Source organism: Eulemur rufifrons, chromosome 3 (assembly GCF_041146395.1).
Source record: "Eulemur rufifrons isolate Redbay chromosome 3, OSU_ERuf_1, whole genome shotgun sequence".
NCBI classification, from domain to species: Eukaryota; Metazoa; Chordata; class Mammalia; order Primates; family Lemuridae; genus Eulemur; species Eulemur rufifrons.
Genome location: NC_090985.1, coordinates 56201648 through 56222028, shown reverse-complemented (window position 1 = coordinate 56222028; position 20381 = coordinate 56201648). Strand labels below are relative to the sequence as shown.

General features: G+C 39.4%; 1 protein-coding gene across 1 annotated transcript in view; it reads right to left on the bottom strand.

The window, feature by feature from the left end:
- DPYS (dihydropyrimidinase) overlaps positions 1-20381 on the bottom strand; it is a 75072-nt gene that overhangs the window by 38994 nt on the left and 15697 nt on the right. The window contains exons 3-7 of the mRNA XM_069465438.1: positions 18538-18717; positions 17093-17282; positions 4995-5151; positions 3759-3900; positions 1170-1312 (exon numbers count right to left, since the gene is read on the bottom strand). Of these exons, the coding sequence (XP_069321539.1) occupies positions 1170-1312; positions 3759-3900; positions 4995-5151; positions 17093-17282; positions 18538-18717 (812 nt within the window). The remainder of the gene's footprint in view (positions 1-1169; positions 1313-3758; positions 3901-4994; positions 5152-17092; positions 17283-18537; positions 18718-20381) is intronic.

Genomic DNA, 20381 nt, shown 5'->3' with positions numbered 1-20381 from the left:
AGTCCTTAAATGGGTGATAGTTCCTTGTTGACATAATGACAAAGACCTTAGTTGTGCCTAGTTGGCATCTTAGGACATTTGTGTATATCAGATGTTTATACCACCCTTCACTGCATCACATGGAACCAGCGATGAGGGGATACTCTGAAATGTGTCGCTAAAGGCTACTTGCCGTGACCACGGCTTGCCAACCATGTGAACCCATCCCTGGGTGGGGAAAATGACTGTCCAGAGAGTGTCAAGCACAAAAAACCAAGTGTTTTCTGAGGGAACATCTGGGGCTTGTTTCTAGGCTCACAGCGATGGTAACTTAGTGATTCAAATGGTCTTTTCCCCAAGGGTCGCCCAGGAGCTCTTCAATTGAAGCTGGGCCTTTGTGATAATATCACTCCTCCAACTATAGACTTTTGCTGACTACAATAGAAAACCTAATAGACTTTGAATAAATGCCTGTACAATAAAGGCAGCAGGGCCTATCGTAACCTTGTTTACACATGCACATACACACACGCACACAGAATGTTAAGATATGTAATGGGATTGTCTCCATTACAACTACAAAGATTATGAAAAGCACAAATCAGAATACAGGTGTCGTCTGTGCTAACATCCTGTAAGGAGAAATTAACAGAGCTTCAGCCCTTATTGAATGCTTTCCTGAGTTGGTGGAATTTGCCAGATCTGCAATATTAACATAGAATTATGGAAATTGGAAACAAAAAGCTAGAGTCTATTGGGAATGATAGGCTCGAGATGAACTCAACTGGAAAATTTGGCTAACTAAAAGTGACATCCTTTGTGCTGGAATTTTTCTCTCTGAAAGCTTCAAAAAGGCTGTAATTATTTCGAGTTTTCAATTCAACTCTTTTCAAACTAAGCCTTTTATTTTCTTCCTTGCTCTGTACCTTTCCTCCATGTGAACTTGGGCGTTTGCCAGGCACTGAAGTGGTAAATTCCTATTGGTTTTATATACATATCCATTTCCAGAGAATGCCAAGAAAAACAAAGGAATATTTGCACATCAAAACCTTTATCTTGTGTATAGGCTCAAAATACCTGAGCACAGCTAAATAAATCATCTAATAAGAAAAGGCTGATTATTGCCAAAGCATAATCACTTTGCAAGTTAGTGCTTTTTCTCCGTGGTGAAGGCAACGACTTAGACTTACCTTGTGGCTTTTGGGTCCCAAATAACAATGTCAGCATCTGATCCTACAGCTATTCTTCCTTTTCTTGGATAGAGATTAAAGATTTTGGCTGCATTTGTGCTGGTAACTGCCACAAATCGGTTTTCATCCATTTTACCACAATGCTATAAAACAATTCAAAGAAAAAAATGCATTTGTTTTAATTATCAAATACTAAAAATCTGCTATTGATAAATGTACAAGGCTTGCATCTCTTAAACCAAACAGAACTGCACCTAATTTCTTATATTGAGAGGCCAACATCTGAGGATGCTGATAAGTGTTAATCATGGCTGGGCATGGTGGCTCCCGCCTGAAATCCTAGCACTCTGGGAGCCGAGGTTGGAGGATTGCTTGAGGTCAGGAGTTCGAGACCAGCCTGAGCAAGAGTGAGACCCTGTGTCTACCAAAAATAGAAAAAATTAGCTGGACAACTAAAAATAGAAGAAATTAGCTGGTCATGGTGGCGCATGCCTGTAGTCCCAGCTACTCGGGAGGCTGAGGCAAGAGGATCACTGAAGCCCAGGAATTTTAGGTTGCTGTGAGCTAGGCTGACACCACAGCACTCTAGTGCAGGCAACACAGTGAGACTCTGTCTCCAAAAATAAAAAAAAAGTATTAAACAATCATAATGATAATGATGGAGATAATGAGGCTACATATGAAAGCCTGAAGACAACTTTTCAAAAACATATCAACTTAAACAACCCCATTAATTTTTCTCATTCTTCCTAGAATCACATGAGATTGCTACAGAAGATAGCTAAGTGTTAGCAATGGTATTTTTAATTTTCATTTAAAGTTTACCACCACTACTTTTGACATTTATGACCTGGCTTATTTATTGCAGACCAAAGATTTATGAGATAATTATGTAGACATTAGATAGAATATTAAAGTGTTAAAGTAAAATAGGTAACAATACTTTTAAATCAGGTGTCAATGCTTTTAGAAAGATAAAACTGTCAACAAAGGGGTTCAATTTTATGCAATTGAAATTTACATGAACCAACACTTATGGATAGCCTATTGTAAGAGATTTTAATATGGACAGAACTCGGAGGGATGTGGCCTCTCCAGAATTTTTTAAAAATGTTGAGTGTTGATGGTTTATCCTTATGTACAATAACATGGTAAGAAGATCCTTAAGGTTTATTTAATTATCAAAGGGTCCCTGCCTCAAAAATGATTAAGAATCATGTTCAGAAAGATATATTCCCATAAGTAAACTATCTTACTGTTTCAGAAAGTAACACAGTTTTTCTGTATGTTATAAAGAAATATTCAATCACTTTAAAGCCATTTATTTACCTGGGAACTATAACAGATTATGGAAATCTGCTGGAATGAAGATACTCATAGCATAAGTTCAAGAGGAAGGTTGGACTGTTACCAAGAAAAGCTAAGCAAAGAGAAAGAGAAGAGAAGTTATCTGGGATGGTTAGAGTTAGGGTGGAGGCAGAGGGGGTGAGGAAGATGATTAGCAGATGGGGCTTTAGAGATCTTTTGAAGACCCTTACATGTAAATTAATTGTTCAGCTATCAGCCAATAAGTAATGGAGAAAATTAAAGGGGTTTTGAGAGGAAAGTACTATGAACAGAACTTCATTTTTGAATGGTAACTCTGGTACTAGAGTATAGAATAGATCATAACAAATGAGACCTTGAGGGCAAGGACACCAACTGTGAGACTACTGCAAGGACCCAAACAAAATATGGGCCTCCAACTTAGAATGGGAGCCATGAAGATGGAAATAGGAGACATTTTGGAAATAAGATTGACAAGACTTGGTGAACAATTAATTGGGTTAGCAGTGGATGGTACGTGTAGGGGAAAAGAAATCAAAGAGGATTCTGAAGTGTGAGATATGATTAGGATGCCATCTGAGGGAGGGTTCCTAGGGGATGGCTGAGAAGTGCATGGCAGTGGGCCCTCAGGCCTAACCAGGCTGATATTTACAGCTACGCCTATCAACTGGCCGGACATAGACATTCAGTCATTTGATTCTTCTATATCCTCAAGGAGAAATATTTTAGTCATAGGAATTTTTTAAATCTTTTTTTCTAGACTTTGAATTATTATTTATGCGACTTCACACAGCAATCTTTAAAATATGATCTCCAAGGGTTCTTTAAAAAGAGACATCAACAAAGATTTCATGAAAAGGAGGTATGAACATAACAAACATCCTTCATGTATTTTCTATCATTTCAAGACTTTATACCAGTGACACATGAGGCAATAGAATTCAGAACTCGAGAAATCAGGCAGGAGGGGGATAACATTTCAGAGACTTCAAGAATAACCCTCTTTGTACCCAATCTAAATTCATCCCCTAATGTCTCTGCAAAGTGGGACAATGCATCCTCTAACCTAAACCATGCAGAGAAGAAAATTATATCCTGCAGGGTGGGATGGTGGTGGTGGTGACAGTGTTGCATTCCCAGGCTCCATCCTAGTCCAAACAATCAAAAAGCTTCTCTGTGAAGTTTGTGCCACTCTGGTCCCCAAACGGACAGGATCCTGGCTAAAGAAGTAGGCGAAACGAGGCTGGATCCTGTGACACCCACCACGCCTTTCTCCCAGATTACTGACATCCGGTCTTCAACACCATTCACCCCATTGGGAATCTTAGTAAAATCATCCTTCCCGAGAGCTTTCTGGCAGGTGTTGAAAGTGCAGTGGTCAGTCCCTGTTGTGGTTAGATCATCACTGTAAAAGAAAAAAAAAGCACAAGAGCGACAGGAGTGAGTAGACAGAATATGATAGGAGGAAACTACTATAACATTTCCTAATCTCCTAACCCCCTTCTCAACTGAAAGTCAGAAAAATACAATGGAGAAGGAGTAGCTTTTTCAAGCATGTATTCCATCCCTCTCCTGTCTTTATTTCAGGAAGCACTTTTAGAGATCATGCTTATAAGAAGCATGGTATAGGATCGTGGGTTAGAAAACCTGAGTTCCAGACTCAGCTCCATCACTTAGTGGCTCTGTGATTATGAGATTGTTTCTCATGACCAGTTTCTCATCTAGAAATTGACAGTTGCATGAACTTGATGATGATAACTTCAGGATCACTAGCAATAATGCAAGTGAAAACCCCTTGTGAGCAGAGCACTCCACAAAGATCCCACCATGGTGATCCCTGCGAATGGAGGGCAGGTCATTCTGTGATGCACAGAGAGTGAGACTGGCTGATGATCGATGCTGATGTCACCAGGGACAAGAATCCTGCTTTGACTTGTGAATAATCTTAGGGACGTAGAATCATAGAGAAGGAAGGAAGCTGAAAGGAAGAGGCAGATGAACTCCTGGACAGTCTTCTGTGCAAAACCATTAGCCTGAATCTGAGTATCTGTGAATGGGGAGTGTCTGGATGTCTACGAATGGTGGAATTCTCAAGAAAAATGATCATACCCTTCCAGAAAGTAATGGAATTACCTACACAACAACTTGGTTCCTGGATTATATAAACATAGAAAAAAAATTCAAGAATATTCTGATAAAAAATAAGGTATAATGAAGAGCCCTGTCTCTGGGCAACACGAGATGGAAAAAATCAGAAAAGAGTAAAATTTCAGCAAAAATGATCTGATTTCTCTGTGTCCAGGAGAGGCTTTCACAACATATGATAACATAATTAAGTCAATGTTTTTTGCTATCTAGATGAGGGACACCCAGGACCTCTCAGGTCAAGTAAAAGAGAATACTGGGTGGTCAATAGAAGGTCCAGATGGTAGGACAAACTCTCCTGCACCCAAACCTTCTTTTGGCAAAACCCTTCACCATCATCTGCAAAATGATTACTTAGCCAATAGATTCATGAGGAAGTCAGGTGTTGAAGGGTCCGGTCGCAGGGGTGGGCCCATGACGTAGTGGGCTGCATGGTGCCATTCTTTATTCCAGTAGTGAGTGCCATCTGTGCCAAGACCGGCCGCTATGGGTTCTCCGTAGACCACCTTCCCTGCAAAGTTCAAAGGAAGCATTCAGCACCTTAATTTACTCTTGAAAGGACCATCTGACAAATGCATAAATATTAGTATTCTCTGCCCTCGCTGAGGGTAATGTCTATAGTTTAGCGGAATCCCAAACTATAATTTATTTTTGTGGGCAGGATTTAAAAATCCACGATGAACATAAACATGAATGAGAAATAAATCTCTGTGGTTGTAAGCCATTCCTATTTTAGATGCACTGTTACTGCAGCATAACCTAGCAAAAGCGGGCTGATATGCGTGCCATTCTAATGGAAGCTTCTCCAACACCCTACCAGGTAAATGCTATTATTATCTCCATTAAAAGATGAGGATAGAGCTATGGATAATAACTTCTCTACAGTTACATTGTGTACACTCCACATGGAGGGGAGGGTGTAGGATTTGAACCTGGGCATTTTGACTCCAGTGGTCCTAACTTTTATGCTCTTCTATCCTGAAGACAGATAATCAATCTAGGTCATATGAATTCAACCACAGTACACTTCTGTCACAGTAGATTGATAATCTTTTCACACTCTTAAAAAAAAAAAACCTCCTCACAAAACTTATATTAAACAAAAGAACACTCAGATAATAAAATTATAGCCAGAAATGCATATTTTAAAAATCATGCAAATCAGGCCATCAAAAGCACACAATGTTAGAAAAGTTAATAGTGCACAGTGAATTTGAATTTAAAATCAGAAGCCTATCTCTGATTAACGTTTGTCAGAATAATAGATTCGCTGGCATCAACCTAATCATACCCAAGCCATCGTGAGGGAGAATGCACAGTAAAGAGAGGCTGGTATACCAAATTAGTTCACCGCGGTTAATCAGATGCCAAATTTTAATTAAAATCCTGACCTATAACTAAAATTAACTGATTTCCTCAGAGAGTACTGACAGTGGATGGCCACCAGCTGCCTGGGTCATATGAAATTGAAATGTAGTGCCCTATTATCTTACAGATCATTTCTCCCCCAAACTAGCTATCTTCCTCTACCTAGCATAGGCCTTTGGAAATCCTTGAAAACAAGGCTTATTGAACATCACTTCTTAAGTAACCATGTATCAAACCCTGGTCAATAAGAGTTATCCCCCAGAGATTTAGCCACTGCTAAGATCCTTCTCTTGCAAGATGCACACATACTAGGTGAATTCCATCTCCCTCCTGATTCCCTCCTGAGCCCTATTCCCAGGGAAGAGGAAACACCATTAGCATCCCTTTCTAAATACAGAATAAGCAGCGATCATTTTTAGTGACCTAAGAGGTAATGTACTATCTACTGGAGAGAAAGGAGGCACACACGGTATTTTGTTTGTAAGTCCGGAGAGACCTTCCTATTCCAAGAGAACTCCTTACAGACGCTTGGACAACGAAAACCCAGAGGCCTGATCTGCAATCACTTTACAAGTTGCCAACTCAGGATTTTCCGTGGTGCTTCATCATAGAGGAAAGATCCTTATCACATGTTCTATTCAATCACTTGGCCCATCAAGGTGATATGGGAATACGGTTCCAAAAGTTCTACAATTTTAATAGCTCTCAGGAAAAATTAAAAGTGTCAGCATCTACAGGGAGCCTGCCAGGACTGTTTTGAAACCAGATGACAGGCAATTTCCCCAGAAGGGCTTAGCTCCTTTAAGATGTGACAGGCCACTTTATTGGTATATACCACAAGCTCTTCTTCAATTGGGATATTTTCAACTTTCTCCCCATTAAGTGCTTGTAAATATATATTAAAAAATTCAAATAAAAATTCCTAACTGCATCTTCTCCCTATTTCACAATGATTTTAAGACATTTTTAAAGGAATAAAAAGCAAGCAAGAACTAAAAAGGGGAAGGGAGAATGGAGGGTCTGGATAATACATAAATTGGCTGATCAAACTAGATAATTCAGCATAATTGTGGGTTCTGTTAGATTTGGGCTAAAAATAAAGTAACAATAAAAATAGCTAACATACACATAACACTCCATAGTTTGCAAAGCTTTCACATACAATCTCATTTGATCTTTACGGCAACCCTCACACTGGTTTGACAGATGAAGAAACTGACACTCAGTGAGACCAGCTAATTTTACCAAGACATACTAGTTTTAATAGTAAGTGGTACAGCCAAAATTAGAATCCCAGTATTATAATATCATATCCTTTGCACTATGTTACTAGGAAAAGTGCCATTTTCCAATTCTTGGTAAAGAGCATGTATTTCTAAATGTTTAAGTCAACCACAAGCTATTTGTGGATGTAGTTGAGCAATTTTCCAATTTCACTTACTGGTTTCATTCACTACACTTAGCAGGTTGGCAATGAAAAGTGCTATGTCTGTCCTTAGTCTGATACTCTCCTGATTACATTCGAGCCCAGATGGTTTCAACAACTCTTGAGAGATAGATACATCTTTATCATGAATCTTCTCCCACTTTCTTAGCAAGTTTCACATTAGGTTGTACCTTGTCTACCCACAGATGTTCTCTCCATCCTTTGGCTCAAAACCAAAAAAGAAAAGACTCTGCCCTTATGATGCAATCTCCCACTTAAAGGAATGTTGCCCTCTGAGAGATTCGAAAGATTTTTAAATAATGCAGCACGTTAAACCAGTCCAAACTCCTCCATGACCAGAGAGCCCATTTATTAGATAAAAGTGATAGAGCTGATGTTAATACCTTGTCTGGATCTGCAAACAGCATTTTACTGAGTCATGAGGTCTGTTAGAGAAGGTTGAAAAAAGTGTAGAGAAGCTGCATAGGTGTCCAGGAGCAAAAGCACTGGCTACCGAATAGAAAAGCAAACCCATTTATAGAAATAGATTTTCCTCGCCAAAAGAACAGAGTGACAACTTTCCTGGACTCTATTTTGATTCACAGTATTATAGTTAAAAAAAGGAAGAAAGTAGGTGAGAAGGAAAATACCTAGAAGCCACATGGTAGAGTGGATCATACAGATTTAGGTTCAAATCCTGGTTTTGCTACTTTTTAGCTGGTCGCCTTGTGCAAGATGAGTCATTGCTCTTGGTCTCAGTTTTTGTCATCTGTGAAATGGGATCCCAATATCCCTCTAGTGTGGCAGTTTGGTGAGGGTCAAATAAATTAATATATATGAAAGTATCTAGCATCTTCCTGGGACCCTGGAGTCATTTCATGTTGTGGGCTGAATTGTGCGCCCTGTCAAAATTCACATGTTCAAGTTCTAACACCCAGAACCTCAAAATGTAACAGTATTTGGAAGGAAATAGGGTCTTTATAGAAGTAGTAAAGTTAAAGTGAGATCAGTAGGGTGGGTTTCATTTCAATAATAATGAGGTCCTTATAGGAAGAGGAAATTTGGGCACAGACATAGACAGAGGGAAGAAAACGTGAAAACACAGGAAGAAGACGCCATCTACAAGCTCAGGAGAGAGATCTGGAACACATCCTTTCTCCACAGCCCTCAGAAGGAACCAACCCTGTTGACATCTTCATTTTAGACTTCTAAACTCCAGAACGGCGAGAAAATAAGTTTCTGTTGTTTAAGCACCCAGTCTGTGGTACTCTGTTATAGCAGCCCTAGCAAACTAATACTCTCCGCAAATATTGGTTTCCTGATAGCCGCACAATTCTACTAAAAAAAATTTTAATGGCCAGTTTTCAATTGCTTTGCAATTAGATACAACATAACTCAGCTTGTTCTAAATTTAAAGGAAAATGGGGGTGTTCAGATGGTCACGTGCAAGAAAGGAAAAAGAAAGCCTGAGACTCAAACTGCCTTGACTCATCCTTCCCACAGCACTGGTTACTAAGCATCAGTCCACTGCACACAGATGGATGAGGTTTGTTTTTCCTCTTGTTCATCACTAACAAGCAATGCTCATCGTGACCACTTGGGGAGAGAGCGGCCACTGTGTGGACCTTTCTCCCTATCTTTTAAAACACAAGAGGAATATATGGAGGACAGAGTTTAAATAAAACGGAAAATAGTATACCCAAAACCTGTCTGTAAGAGAACTTTATATGTTACAATATGCTTAGAAAGTAAACTTTCTACTATAAGGGAAACCAAAATCAAATGAAACCAAACCAACAACAATCAAATAAACAAACAGAAAACCAACCACAATGTCACCCACTTCACTGTGGCTACTTGAGAACTAAAATTGTCTTAATCATCTTTGCAAATCCAATGCCTAGAGCACAGTAGCTAGCATGCCTTTGGTGTCTGATAACTTAGTTGTCTGTGAAAAGTTTAAAGGAAATACTTTATTAATAGGTTCAAATGAGAATCATAGTTTTACACTACAGACAGGAACATGGATATACAATAGAGTTAATTGTTATTAAGACAAGTTACAATAAGTTTAACTGGAAACTAAACAAAACCAAACAGTGCACTGAAAAATCTCAGTCATAAATGGGAAACAAATTATAATAGATATATATTAAGTAGAGCATCAAGTTGCTGTAAGAAATCACCACCATTCTAAACAAAGCACCAGAAAAGTAGTGAATCCATGAGCCTGCAAGTTCTATAGGAAAGTGTAGTGGTAAAGTGAACAATATATTTTCTGCTAATAAAAGACCATTAATAATTCCGTACACCAATACTGTGGGAGAAAAAGAACATGTATAACCAAAGCTGCTCAAGCCAAAATGAAAAGTGTCGCTAAAGCCAATGACACACATTGACACATTCACCCTTTGGACAAAGACTAGACCGTGGTGAGTGAAGGAGGCAGGGGCTGGGCAGACTGGAACATCTGCACGAGACATAATCAGAGCTGGTTTGTCCAACTTTACACTTGGGTTGTGGGGCAAAGGAAACAAATTCTGCCTCTGGAAGAAAAGGATAATGATTTAGGGACAAACTTCTGGTGCTCCTGCCTCATTTTTGCAAAAGTGGCCTCTCACAAGAAGGTGGGATGGAAACTAACTTATTTCTAGTTATTCAACTTGGATTAAGAAAGACTTGAGGGCCGGGCGCGGTGGCTCACGCCTGTAATCCTAGCACTCTGGGAGGCCGAGGCGGGTGGATCGCTCAAGGTCAGGAGTTCGAGACCAGCCTGAGCGAGACCCTGTCTCTACTAAAAATAGAAAGACATTATATGGACAACTAAAAATCTATATATAAAAAAAAAATTAGCCGGGCATAGTGGCGCATGCCTGTAGTCCCAGCTACTCGGGAGGCTGAGGCAGTAGGATCGCTTAAGCCGAGGAGTCTGAGGTTGCTGTGAGCTAAGCTGACGCCACGGCACTCACTCTAGCCTGGGCAACAAAGTGAGACTCTGTCTCAACAAAAAAAAAAAAAAAAAAGAAAGACTTGAGCATATGAAATGGACATTCCTTGCAAACCATCAAAGGCAACTTGGTTTTCAATGGCTGGGATTTGGAAGTTTTGTTCTTTTTCCTTTAACCTTTTCTTCATTTTTTATTGCAGGTGCTGAATGCTAGAAGAAAATATCAAGGTATAAGCAGAAGAAAACCTCAGGCTTTGGATTAAGGTAGATAAATGAACATATATTCCTCACCTCTTACTTCCCAGTTCACATCAGAATCCTGGTGAAGAGGTACACGGGGAAGAAATCCTGCACTGGGAATGAAAGAGGAATCGTGGCTGACCAGATGTTCTGATAGATTTTTTTAGGAAGATGGAAAGTAAATGGGATGGCAATAATTAGTAAAGGAGGCTGGACACAGTGGCTAGCACCTGTAATCCTTGCACTCTGGGAGGCCAAGGCAGGAGGATCACTTGACGCCAGGAGTTCAAAACCAGCCTGAGCAAGAGTGAGACCCCATCTCCACAAAAATTTAAAAAATTAGCCAGGTGTGGTGATGCACACTTGTGGTCCCAGCTACTTAGGAGGCTGAGGCAGGAGGATGGCTTGAGCACAGGAGTTTGAGGTTGCAGTGAGCTATTATGATGCCATTGAACTCTAGCCTGGGTGACAGAGTGAGACCCTGTCTCATAAATAAATAAACAGGAAGGCCATGGCCTGAACTCAAAGGAGTAGAGGCAGTCATGAAGAGGATTCCCTTGTGGGCATAAAGGGCAGTGGAAGTGCAGGGAGAGGATGACCTGGGCCAGTCAGCAACCACCCTCACCTCTGCGTGGGAAACAAGGCTTCTCGAGGTGGTGTTGGTGCTGCAGAGTGAAGCCCCCATGCCTTACACTGAAGCTCCCTGGGGGCCGTTTACATTCACACAGCTCATTCATCCGGACATAGACGTGCACAGCGGCAGAAGGCCAGCTCCCCACACTGACCAACTGAGCTGTCCAGTCACATCTATGGACAGCCAAGGATCACGAGACATTCGAAGGAAACACAAACAACACCCAAAGGAAGGGTGGGAGTGGGAAAGATTTTTCAAAACCAAAAAAATTGACTCAGAAAGAAACAGAGATAACCCAGGAAACAGAAGGTAATATTTTTTTTTTTTAAAAAAATCTTCGTTAGTATTCTTAGAGAGATTAAGAAGATAATGCAACCATTAAAAAGAATAAGCAACCACAGAAAAATGAGCATTCAGAGAACAAGAAAGTTTTCTTGGAAATAAAAATAGAATTACCAAGACAAAAGTTTATTAGAAGGCAAGAAAAAGTAAACAAAGACATTTCCTAAAAGATAGAGCAAAAATTCAAAGTATTTTTTTAAAAAGGTGAAAATGGTTAAAGGACATGGAGGATTATGATGGAGGAAAAGGAAACAGAAAACGAATAAGGAAGAAAAAATAGAAGAAAAATTTTCAGCAGCAAAGCTCAGTCCACAGATTGAAACAAGCCTCTGAACATGAAGGTGAAGTTTTAAAAGGTCTGCTGCTAAATATAGCCTTAATGGAACTTCTGGACCTCTAAAATGAAGAGAAAATATAAAAATCTTACAGATGCTCAAAGGTTTGTGACAAAAGGGCAAGAATTTTACTGGCATTTGCCTGTTTATCAGTAGCACTAGATGCCAGAAGAGAAGGCTAGTGTGCCTTCCTAATTCAGAAGAAAATAATTCTGAACCTAGAATTCCATGCTCATTCAAATCACCAAACAAGCCTGAGCACAAGGAATCAGAAATTTTACCTTTTACACACTTTTCCTTAAAAAGTTACTTGAGAATCTTCAAGGTAATTCAAGAAAAGGGGAGATATGGGAATCAAGAAACGGTATATCCAACTTAGGAAATCCCAGGATGACATCTCTGCAGCAGGCTTAGCAAGCAACTATCAAAGAAGAAACAGAAAGTCAGGAGATTCTCCAAAAAGAATCTCTGCAAGAAGAGCGGATTCTATTCAATAGAAAGTATGGTGAAGACGTCGGAAACTTGCCCTGACATGGTAAAGAAAGCATGTGTTTCTTGTCTCAACTATTTTAAAAAGAGCTAATTGGAAAAATTCCAGGGAAAACAAGAAACTTTACAAGACAGTAATGGTCTAAATACGTAGCAAACTAAAACAAGGCATGCTTCTGAGCCTTACTGGAGTGAAGACAAGGAAACACACTTGACCTTGACGCTTGAAAATGGTTTCTCTAAGAGTTAACTTGAATAACACTAACTTGCACTCTCAAGTTAGTGCTATAAATTTGTCGGAAGCTCTCTTCTCACTAATTGTTTCTACAGAGAGGAATATTTGTACAATTTTACACTGTAACAGTTCTAAATTTTAGGCTTAACCCACAGACAAAGAATGGAAGACCTGATTATAGTCCCAGAGCAAATGCCAGAGACCTGTCCTTGGGAAGACGAAAACGCAGCTGGGAGACCTGAGCAGGAGGCAGAGGGGGACTTAGGGCCTGTACGTCAACCTAGTAGAGAAGAGATGCCTTTAAAAGTAATAGTCAAGACATATAAAATTAAACATATCATTTGAAGTGAAGATTATTACTGACAAAATTCAGGAAGTGATAAGTTTACATGGGCTAAATTACTCATTATTCATTGTTGGGAGTCAAGGGATACTGTCAAAAATTATAACTCACTACTTAACTTACAATCTTATGGTTTAGAATTTTGGAGGTAACCACCCAAAACTAAAGATAGATATGGTAAAAAAAAAAAAAAAATTGCTGGCTCCAAAGAATGAGCTGAGGGAGATAGAAGATATTTACTTTCCACTTAACGTTTGCTTTATCATTTCTATTCCTGGCATGTGTTATTCTTTTTATAATGATTAAAGTAGCAAAATGATGATGATGTCTTAAAAAAATTTTAAAATGTAATGCCAAAAACCAATTGATTTTTTTAAAAAACCAAAGCCAATGATATATAAACTTAATATCCAGGTTTCCCCAACTTTAGATTAATTTCTCCTTTAATAGAGCAACAGAAAATCTTGGACTTTGGGATCAGATGGACTTGGACTTGAAGTCCAGGTTTAGCTCTTACTAATAAAGTAATCTTGGGCTTAATTTACCAATCTTTCCCAAGTCTCAATTTCATCAGTCACAAAGCAGTGAAAAAATTGAGTGGGAAGCATTAGTATGACAATTTTTAAAAAGACAATGTATATTAAAATACATCGATAAGATAATACATAGTAAAACCTGAAACAAGATAAAAGATACTAAATTACTACTATGTGCTGGGGACATAGTAAGCACTCAGCAAACAATGCTAGTCGTTATCATCACTATCCCTCTCTCCTGGGCATATAGCTGGCAATTGAACAATAAAATCAAGTTAATAGCATTGTATTTCTAGGCTACCACAATAGAAGCAATCAATAATTGGGTATCCTTTGTGCCTGCTGCAGCAGTGCTGCTTAGGCTGCCATATGCATCTGAATCACCTGGGGGTCTGGTTATAAGGGCACATGCTGATTCAGTGGATCTGGATGGGCTCCAAGGCTCTGCCTGTGTAACGAGCTCCCAGGCAAGGATGCTGCATTGTCGGGACCACACTGTGAGAGTCCAGGCCCTTGAAGATAGAACGGGCTGGCAACAGTATTTACAGATGAGAAACTTTCATACTGTAAGTTTGTAAAACTGAATTTTTGAAAATTTAAACAAGATAACGATGAATAGATCTATCTTGCTCTTTTGTGTTCAGAAATGATGTTAGATGATAAATGAGTGCAGACAGAGTAGATGAATCTTCCATAAAAGGTCACTGTGGTCCACCAGCCCTTGCCCCTCTTTACTCTCCAGGGATATGCCCTTGCATTTGCTCATGCAGTCACCATGAGAACAGCTGGGCACAGTTTATGTCCACCCCTCCCTTTGTTCTCTTCAGGCTCCTGCTTGATCCCACACCTCGGTCACATGCATGGGGTGGGAAATCTCTCGCAGTCACTCAATTATTCCGACCCTCTGCTGCCTCTTTGACAACTGCGCGTTAGGTTATTTTCACAAGTACTATTAATATTACAATAAATCTGACTCAACTAGAACAACTGGAGTAGTGACATTTCAAATATTCTATATTTATAATTACTTTGGAAAGGAATTTAGCAATAGCCAAAAAATTACATATGCATTTACCCTTTGAACCAGTAATCCCACTTCTAGGAACCTACCGTGAAGATGTCCCTTTTGTGGTAGATTCGACAACGGAGCCCAAAAGATGTCCCTGTCCTAATCTCCATAACCTGTAAATATATTATTGACATGCAAAAGGGAATCTATAGATGTGATTAAATTAAGGACTCTGAGATGGGGAGATTATCCTGGATTAATCAGGTGGACTCAATGTAACTGAAGGGTCCTTAAAGTGGAAGAGAAATGCAAAACAGGTCAAATAATGCCATGTGAGAAGGGCTCAGCCCACTGCTGCTGGCCTTGGAGACGGGGGAAGGGGCATGACCCAAGGGATGAGGGCAGCCTCTAGACTCTGGAGAACGCAAGGAAAGGGATTCCTCCCCAGGGTCTCCAGGAGGGAGCACACCCCTGCCGACACCTTGATTTTCACCCAGTGAGACCTATTTCAGACTTCCGACCTCCAGAACTGTAAGGTAATACATTTGTGTTGTTTTAAGCCACTAAGTTTGTGGTAATTTATAACAGCAGCAACAGAAAACTAATACACCTTCCACAGATTGATATGGCTTGTGCATAAGGCCATCACTGTGTTTTTTGTTTTTTTTTTTTTTTTTTTTTTTTAACAGCTAAAGATTAGAAAGGACTCAAATACCATCAATGGGGGACTAGTTGAGTAAATACAGTGGTGCATACTCTATACCTGTAAGAAAGCATAAGGAAATCTCTATACCTAATGCAGGCTGCGGACCTTTGGGGTATATTTTCAAGTGGCAAAAAAGCAAGGTGCAAAGTATATAGTGTGCTTTGTGTAGGAAAGAGGAGGAAATGAGAATATATACATATTCTTATTTGGTGAAGAGAAACATTATAAAAATAGGCCAGAAATAAATTAATAAAAATAATTACTTATACAGTGTGGGAAGAAGGAACTAGAGAAGGAAGTAAGACTTCACTGAATATTTTTTATATATAATTTTGACTCTTGGACCGTGCAAATCTTTTACATATTCAAGAAATAAAATTGAATTCTAAAATAATTTTAAATAACATTAAAATGTCCACATTAAATGTAATAGTTTTCTGCCTATGATCTGTATTCTAAAATCTTCCCTGGTTTTTCACTCTGCTCCTAATGGAATTTTATCCCAATACGAAATAAATATCCAAGATCAAGAAACTGTTTCCTGACAGAACTGTCAAAATTGCAGCTTCATGGTGGGTTGGGACTGGCCATTTCTGCTGATTTTACTGTTCCTTAAATCATATTCTCACATGGACCTGGAACATGATTTACAAAGCAAATAATTATAGAACCAATTCCATAGAGTTGGCAACAGCACCATCTGGTGGGTAAAACTTAGTACTATAAAATTGCAGTGCATATATTTTCTTTTTTAAGGGGTGATCTCTTTTATACTGAAATTCTATTATGTGGGAGAGGGGAGCAATCAGAAATAGTTGGTAGTGAGACCTGATTGAGAACTTATTACCTCCTATGTGAAATTAAGTTTACTCTTAACACAAGATACTGATGGATTGCATTTTAAAAGTGCACACACCTGCACAAAATCCTTACTGAAACTTCATGCATCAGGAAGCAATTTTGACAAAATTTATTTTAGTATCAATCATGGACATACCAAACCCATTTTTATAGTTTTTATGATGCATGTTATAAAATACAGCCAGTTTTAGTAAAAACCAAACCAAACCAAAACAAAAACAATAAGTACGATGAATGATAAGACTGTCTCTGATTATCTGGGTTCCTAATGATGAGATGATAGAATCCACTATGGGCCTAAAGTCATTGAACAAAATGCACTTTATTTGGTTTTCATCCCTTTTTTTTTTTTTTTTTTTTTTTACCAGTAGTGCCAACTGAATGAAGTTATTTCTCTGCCCAATTCTCATTAAAAATAGGTGATTTTTCTCTTTCTTTTAAGATGACTACACACTAGCTTGGACTAGAGAAGTGAGGCAATTAGGCAATTTGGGGTAAAAATAACTTTCACTTTAAAATCTTAAAAGAATCATCATAAAAATACTATTTGGATAATTGTTTCAATTGCTCCAAGGCCCAAGTGGCTGTCAGACAAATCAATTCAGTTCAAAAGAAACTTGCATTAACTGGAGAGCTTTGCATTTAGTCATCGGATTAAAAGCGGCTGCTACTGGCATTGAGGGTGGGGACATGTGGCTGAAGGAAACGGCTTGAGGTCCCAAGGATGGAGAAGAAATAACCAGAAGAAAGGGAAGAAGGCATGGCGATGAGCAAAAGGAGAGAGAGAGAAAAAAAAAGTAATAGACATGCATAAGGATAAAAAACAAAAACATAAAAAAAAAAAAAACAGGACGCTAACAAAAAGGGAGAAAGAAAGTTCTAGAAATTCACGTGTAATTTTCTCATAAGCAAAAGCAAAGATATTTTACCTCCCTCTTTAGCTAACACTGAGTTATAACTGAGGTTAGATGCAGGAATTACCGTCTCTCCGCGCGTCCCCAATCACCTTCGCTGCAGACTTGCTCATCACGTGCACGACGTAGAGAGGACAGTTCGCAGCAGTGGCTATGGTGATCGCTCTCAGCGTGGCCTCTGCCTCCACTGCTTCTGGGCGGCACAGCTCGTGGCCCTCAGGGCCTGTTATCCCCAGTGCCAACATCTTCTTTGCTCCCTAAAAAGACAGCAGGAACGTGTATATGCGCAAGGAAGGTTTACTAATGCCAAACACCATTATTTTATCGTAAATTAAATACTCTGCTAGGCTTTTAGATTTGTTAAGTATAGGTGTATGTGAATGCGTGTGTGTACAGTGTGTGTATTTGGTAAAAATCTTTTAATATTTTGATCATATACATTAATTTTCCATATGCATATTTCACCATCAAATTCTTTCAATTGAAAAGGTGAAAAAGATACGAGATTAGTTCTAATCACATTCTTTGAAAAGCAATGTCCATATTTAAGACTTAATATTGATTCAGACAGAATAAAATACTATAGATCCTTGTTGCAGTGACTCTTTTAATATACTAGATAATTAGTTCTACTGTGCTTTACTGAATCCATAGTATTCACTGGCGCCTCAGCCCAACCCACTAAACAGTATTGACCAGTAATTTTCTCCCTCCAAAATTTTATTTCTTCCTTTAAAAAAAGGCAGGCAGTCAGGACTCTGAGTGGTAAGATGACTTGCCAGGTGTCAAGCAGCTAGGAAGTGGAAGAGTCAATTTAAGCCCTGGCTTGTATGTCTGTTTTGTTTTGTTTTACAGCTCATGCTCTCTTCTCATTATCCCTCACTGCCTCCTGGCCACGGAGCCTCAGTCTCACTCACTTTAGTGGGAGCTGAGCCTAAGGAGAGAAAAAAGATCACCTAATATAAAGGGTAAGAGACAGCTCCTTAAACCATGCAGATGGTGTACCCTTCAGGCATTAATAATGGAACTAACATGAGAAATAAATATCATCTAGATTCTTCCAGAGCACATGTTAATATCCAGTTTCTGAAAAGAGCAGAGGTTTGAACAGCTACCTAATACACAGTGTAAGTCGTCGGATGACACCGATGCTGGCCACGCTTTGGCATTCTGAACTAGCAGCTACTAACCAACAAAACTGTGCTGGGAGACACAAAGAAAAGTATTTGTGGTTTTCTAATAGCGTGTGTTTGAGATCTAATAGCTGGTTTGAAAAGGGAAAATCCTCAGTCAAGTGCACATACCCCCTGAATAAAACTTGGAACAGAGACTCAAGCAAACTGAGTCAAGTGATTTTTTAAGCCACAGAAAATCTGTTTCTGGATTTCTGTCCTTTCAATGCTTTAAATGAGTTTACCTACATAGTAGGGTCAATCGTCTTACCTTAAGTCATGGCTGTGTTCTATAGAAACAGCTTCCTTTGTGTAGAGGGTCTGGCATGCAAATGCTTACCTCTGCAATTAAGTCTCCATTTTCCGCATGGACCTGAGCAAGTGCTCCAATTTCCTTGCACTGAGAGAAGGCTGCGTACAGCTCCGCATCTCTCACCATGTACACATCTTTATAGGCCATAAACATCTTGAAAGAGTTAACACCTTTATCTTGGGCAAGGATTTTCATTTCTTCTTTAACCTAAAAGGGCACGACAACAAGAAGTCACTCTAAGTTACACGATAATTTCAACATTTCCAAAATGTTGCATCAGAAGGGGACTAAGTAATGTAAGAACAACAGTTTAGTTACAGAAAAATGCAATTAAGTCCTTGATCTTTCTCTCATGTTATACACCATTTCATCTGATAAATTGCTGCTGCTATGATACTTTTTGAGACAGACTCTTGCTATGCTGCCCGGGCTGGTCTCAAAATTCCAGGCTCCAGTGATTCTCCTGCCTTGGCCTCCCAAGTAGCTGGGACTACAGGTGTGCGCCACTGTGCCTGGCTGCCATGATACTTTTAAGTCATGAAAAAGTTAATCGTATCCCCTGAAGTGCTTCATTTCTATACTTGGATATAAGATTCTCTACATCTACCTCCCAACTCGAGGAAATTATTCTAGAAAATGAGGACGAAGCCACGTGGCAGCAACAGAAGCAACCATGGATCTGGAAGGAAGCACAGTCACTGTGAGGCAAGATTTCAGGCTCAAATCTGAAAGCAGCAGGAAGAGTTCCTAGAGAGAGGAAGTACAATGTGTGAGTTGGCCCAGGCGTGCCTGAGGAAGTATTTATTATACAAGCTCAGCGTTTGGCTGTGGAGCCGTGGCAGGCACGTGCCCCTCTGGCAGCTCCCAAGAGGTGAGAGCTGGCTGCTCACACCACCCCAGACCAGTCAGAATTTTGGGGGGCCTTCGAGCTTCCCAAGGGTAAGGGGCAAGTCAAGGTCAAAGCCAACTTAGTAATTGTCCTTATAGGTCCAATTTAAGTCTCAATAAGGACTAAAAATTTCAAAGGAAAAATCAGTAGATTTGATCAAATAAAACTATTTGAACTTCTATATGTTAAAACATATACATGCACAAATAACAAAAAAGATAACAAGCATAGGATTATTGTTCTCATTAATAGTTGATAAAAGCTCTTTCAACTTGGTAAGAAAAGTCCTGACAGCCCAGGTGAAATTACCAGCGATTCATGGAGTAAATACAAATGACTAATAAACATATGCAAAAACATGTTAACCTTCCTACTAATTAAAAAGTGCGAAGGCTGGGAGCGGTGGCACACTCCTGTAATCCCAGCACTTTGGGAGGCCATGGCGGGAGAATCACTTAGGCTCAGGAGGTCAAAGTTTGAGGCTCTAGTGAGGTATGATCGTGCCACTGCACTCTAGCCTGGGCAACAGAGGGAGACCCTATCTCAAAAAAAAAAAAAAAGTGCAAAATAAAGCTATGTAATTTTTTCTATTGAATCAACAAAGTTTAAAAATGATAATATTAAATGTTACATTTGACATTACTCACTTCCATCACTATTTATTTCCTTACTAATTTTCCTGACTCTTCTTGATGGTGTTTTATCACCTGGCATGTTACGTATTCGTTGCTGATCCCCTGTCTCCTCCACGGGGAGTTCAGCCGCACGAGAGAGAGGGCTGTGTAAGGTTTGTCCAGTGTCATATCCCAGAACAGTGCCTGGTGCGTAGTGGCCACTCAATAACTATGTGTTGAATGGATGAATAAATTAATTACTAATTAATTAATTAATTAATATAGAAAAGGAATGGCAAAAGCTCCAAAATGCTTAGAGGGGACAAGTGATGAGATGAACTCCAAGATAAGTGACAATAGCAAGGAGC